The sequence below is a fragment of the Pteropus vampyrus genome, unplaced genomic scaffold (assembly GCF_000151845.1).
Source record: "Pteropus vampyrus isolate Shadow unplaced genomic scaffold, Pvam_2.0 Scaffold317, whole genome shotgun sequence".
Classification (NCBI taxonomy): Eukaryota; Metazoa; Chordata; class Mammalia; order Chiroptera; family Pteropodidae; genus Pteropus; species Pteropus vampyrus.
Genome location: NW_011889098.1, coordinates 136,607 through 141,066, shown reverse-complemented (window position 1 = coordinate 141,066; position 4,460 = coordinate 136,607). Strand labels below are relative to the sequence as shown.

General features: G+C 60.8%; 1 protein-coding gene across 1 annotated transcript in view; it reads left to right on the top strand.

Moving 5' to 3' along the window:
* ERICH6B (glutamate rich 6B) overlaps positions 1-680 on the top strand; it is a 36,805-nt gene extending 36,125 nt beyond the window's left edge. The window contains exon 8 of the mRNA XM_011377593.1: positions 423-680. Within this exon, the coding sequence (XP_011375895.1) occupies positions 423-680 (258 nt within the window). The remainder of the gene's footprint in view (positions 1-422) is intronic.
* The last annotated feature ends 3,780 nt before the right edge of the window (positions 681-4,460 follow it).

The following is a 4,460-nucleotide window of genomic DNA, read 5'->3' as shown; positions in this document are numbered from 1 at the left end:
CTCCAGGGGGCCCTGGGCTCAGTCTGCCGTAGGCTACAAACCAAGGCAGAGGTGGCCCAGATACGCTTCTCGGGAGCCCAGGTGGACGTGGGCTCGTGGCCAGGCATGGCAGACAGTCTCTCGGCCGTGGTTGGGCCTCAGTCTCCCCCCACGGTAGGGGATCATGGGGAGAAGCCAGACGCATCCAGGGGGCACACCCTTTGGAAGGCAAGCCATGCCGGGGCTCAGGCGCTGGCACCCTTTGGTTTGGGGACAGGCTGGGATGTGGCTCCTGGAGCAGGTCCAGTGAGGGTGCTTGTGGGATTTGCCCTGGATTGTGAGGGCTGGGGCCTGGGCACAGGGGCCTCATCCTGGGGCGGGGAGCGGGGGATGGGGGGCCAGGGCAGCACTTGCCCTCACCCGGCCCCCCATGAACCCTGCAGTTCGTGACCCCAGACATGCTGAGCGAGATGAAGAGCCAGGTGGCCCTGGAGGTGGACGCCGGCCCATGGGTGCGGAAGATCCGCGTCCTCCTGGGAAAGATGAGCAGAGTCGTGAACTTCCTGACCATCTCGGAGTTGGAAAACTTCCTGGAGGCCACCGGCATCCTCCTGATAGACAACACGAGCCTTACCGAGAAGTTCAGGTCCCGGGTCGAGGCGGCCACCACCCTGGTCCCCGGCTCCTTCAGCTCCTACTGAAGGTCTGGGGAAGGCGGGGTCATCAGAGGCACCAAGGAAACCCCACAGCCCCGTGTAGGTCCTTCGAGAGCTGGTTTGTCATTCGGGAGCCGTCACAGTGATTTGATTCAAAAAAAAAAAAGTGTTGGGCAGATCTGGTGGATGCTGAGACTGGACACAGAAAGGACAATCTCGTCGGCAAGTTGATCCCGCAGACAATACACGGCCCCACCGGTGCCGCCTGCTTCTCCTGGTGACCTGAGTGTGGCAGTTCTTTCGTGGCCTCCCTGTATACTTAGGTTGACTCAGGACTCAGACTGTCCCCAGTCTAGCTCTGCCAAGTGTTGGCTGCGTGACCTCGGACAGCTATCCTTATGCCTCAGTGTCCCCATCTGTAAAATGGGTCTAGAAAGAGCAGGGCAGGCGGCCCTCAGTCTGACCCCATCGCAAACACCCGCTCCGCCACCGCTGCCCAGGCTGAGGGAAGCCCAGGCAGCAGACCCGCAGCAGCCTACGGCAGGCCCCCCAAACCAGGGCCCAACCGAAGCCCAACCAAAAGGACCCACACTTAACCACCCCCTCCGGCAGCTGGGACCCTTTTGGTCACTGGTAGCAGCCACCAACTCGAGTAGGTAAAGCAAAATGGCATCCGTAACCTGGGCGGAAGACGCAGTGGGTCCTCAGGGGTGGCGCGTGGAAGGCCTCGCACGCTCCCCTCTGGCCCGTGCCTTGTTCGCAGGCCCGAGTTCCATGTGCCTGTTCACGTGACCTTGTCTCCTGCTCTCCCTCACCCGTGGCCTCTGAGGCCTGGGTCAGGAGGCCACTCCCGGTGCGGCCCGGGGTGGGGAGGGAGGGTGGAGTCATGTCTTGGAAACACAGCTCCTCGCAGATGCCTCAGCATGGGGAGGGGTGGTAGTTTCTAGAAGAGGAGCCGGGCAGTGCGCCTTCTACATAGTCACAGCACACTTCCGAGGACGATCTCGGCTGCGGCTAAACCCCGACAGTACAGGAAACCCCTTATTCCGGCTCAGCCTAGCAGTGAGCCATTCCCTGCCAGGGATGGCCACACCCAAGCCCCACCTTTTGGGACCTTGCTCCCCTGCCCCTAACCTTCGCCAAATGTCCCGTCGTCACCCGAAACCACGAGGCTGGGCAGCCGGGGCAGGACTGGAGTGGTAAGGCTGGCAGAGGAGAGCGTTACACTCTCGCTTCCACCACGTGACTGTCACGCCTTGGCGGTGAACAGTGCCATCAGCCAAGACGTGCCGCAGCTGCAGCCGTAAGTGACCGTGGCCCCCACGGCCGTGTGCCTCACGGGCCAGCCTCGCCTTTCAGGGGGCCTGGTTAGTTCTGCACCTTTGCTCAGTGCGTGGAGAAGACCCTTTCCTTACCAGACGCTAGCGACAAGCTCCTGGGTCACACTGGGCAACACACGCGCCCTCCCAAGCTCACAGCCCCGTCTCAGAGCCGAGCCAGACGTTTCCCCTGGGACCGAAGGCCGTGGGGTCGGAGGCACGTGCCCTGGCCCCACCGCCTGCTCGCTGGGGGGCGAGTGACTCTGTGACTGCTTCCTTGTCTGTAAATGCGGGGGGTGAAGGGGGGTTCTCGCAAAGACCAAAGGACCTGGCATCAGCCAAGCAGTCAGCAGGGCGCTGAACAGACGTGGGCTCCTGCTGTGACCAGCCATTCCCTCCCCCTGGTCTTTCTCCCGTCAGAAGATGGGTCCATCAACGCAGCGGCTGTTAACAGGTGTCCCCGCAGAGGCGTTTTGTTTGGTCAACCCCGATTTAAAGTATTTTGCTGCCAACATTGGCTAGACGGGAGATCTCACAGAAATATGGTTTACCAGCTTCTCCTGTGACCGCTGCTCTGCATCTGTGATGTCAGAGGCCGGACAGAATCCCGAGTCACCCAGGGACGATTTTCAGTAGGAAAAGCCAATCAGCTCACAGATGCCGAAGGAAATGAAGTAGCCACCCGGAGGGCCAGGCGTTAACACTCCAGACCCCTCCCCCTGCATCAGCTTGCTGGGGCTGCCGTGACAAAGGGGACACACAGTGGGGCGGCTTCCGCGACAGAAACGTACTGTCCGGCGGTGGTGGAGGCAGGGAGTCCAAAGTCAAGGGCCTCCCCGGAAGGCGCTGGGTTTCCAGGCGTCTCTCCGGGCTGCCGGTTGCCACGCGGCGTTCTCCCCGAGTGCGTGTGTCAGATTCCCCCTTCTCATCCAGGCCCCGGCGGTGCCGGACGGGGGCCCACCCCGCTCCAGTACGGCCTCCTCTAACTAGTGGCCACATCTGCAACAGCCCCGTTTGCCAGGAAGACCACAGCCTGCGGCACTGCGGGGGACACAATACAGCCCTAAACGCCCTGTCTGCCTCACACCCCGGCCTCTCCCAGCCCCTCAGCTTCCCCAGGGGGCAATTTCTCTGACTCATTTTATCCTCGATGAGTTGGAAGGAAAAGGTGTTTCTCCTAGAAATGGAAGGGAGGGAAGCTGGGCAGCTGCTCGACCCTGCCCTGTCCTGTTACACACGGGGTCCCCGACGGGTAACTCCAGCAGCAAATACCCGGAGGAGGCCAGTCTGGTCCCCGGCCCCGAGAAGTGAATTCCTAGTTAATTCAGTACTTAATTACGCCACGCCACAAACAGTGTATGCCTAGCATGTGCTTGGGGACCGAAGAGAGAACGGGCTGTCTGCCCTCGGGGATTACAGAGCGGGAGTCAGAGACACGAGCAACAGCGAAACGGTGACGTGGTGGCTTTGTGGAGAAGCGCACGCGGGAGCAAAGCAGCAGAGTCACCTGGGGGAGGGAGAGGGGTCACAGGAAGCCTCTCTGAGGAGGTGGCCTTTGAGCCAGAGCTGATGAATGAAAAGGAGAGGGAGTGGGCGTGGGGGTGCGTGCTGGGGGTCCCCAGGAGAGGCAAGGACAGAGAGAGAGGGCACTGAGGGCGACATACAGGTTACGGCACTGGGGGACCAGCTGGAGAGTGTCTTTTTCTGACTGCCTAGTCCTCCTTGTGAGTGTGTGTTACAGGACAGCAGTGCCCTGTTTGTCACCAAACCAGCAAAGGCTGTGTCAGTCACAGGCCAGTCAAGGCCACTTAACAAGTTAATACTAAAAGGGAACTAAAGGACAATTCCATGGGAAACAAGAACAGCAAATGCAAAGCAGAGCTCGCCTGACTCACACCTTGCTGAGCAGACGGGACTGCAGCCCGTGGCTGCTGGGAGGGGGGCGGGTGCACAGGACGGGGTCGCGAGGGTGCAGAGGCTGGACCGCCAGCAGCTTCCCACTGGGTACCAGGAAAACTCGCTGGAGAACGACCGCTACCAGCCCTCCATGCTCTGTGGACAGCTGCGGTGTGGAAAGAAAACAGCCCCACCGGACAGAGCCCCGCTTCCCTATGCCTTGCGGGGCACCTCCAGCACCCTACAGAGCCTAACGTCGCACCAGCTGGCAGAGGAGACATGTCTCCAGGGCCCAGCTCAGCATCTCGAAGCAGGGCAACACAGAGTGGATTTGGAGCTGAGGCAATGAGCCAGTGACTAGCACAGAGACCATCCTCCTCCTTGCTCTAGAACTCTCCCGAGCGTGGAAAACCACGCACGCACGCTCGCTCGCACACTCGCACGCCTCGTGAGCTTGGCCGAGAGAAAAGCACTTTACAATCTGGGCTGGCAGCAGACAGACAAAAAACAAACACGCAAACCATCTCGTGTGCCACATGAAGACAGGTGAGCCAGGTGAGGGGGACAGCAAGTGCTAGAGACTGGGGTCCCTAAGCACAGCAGGGTAATT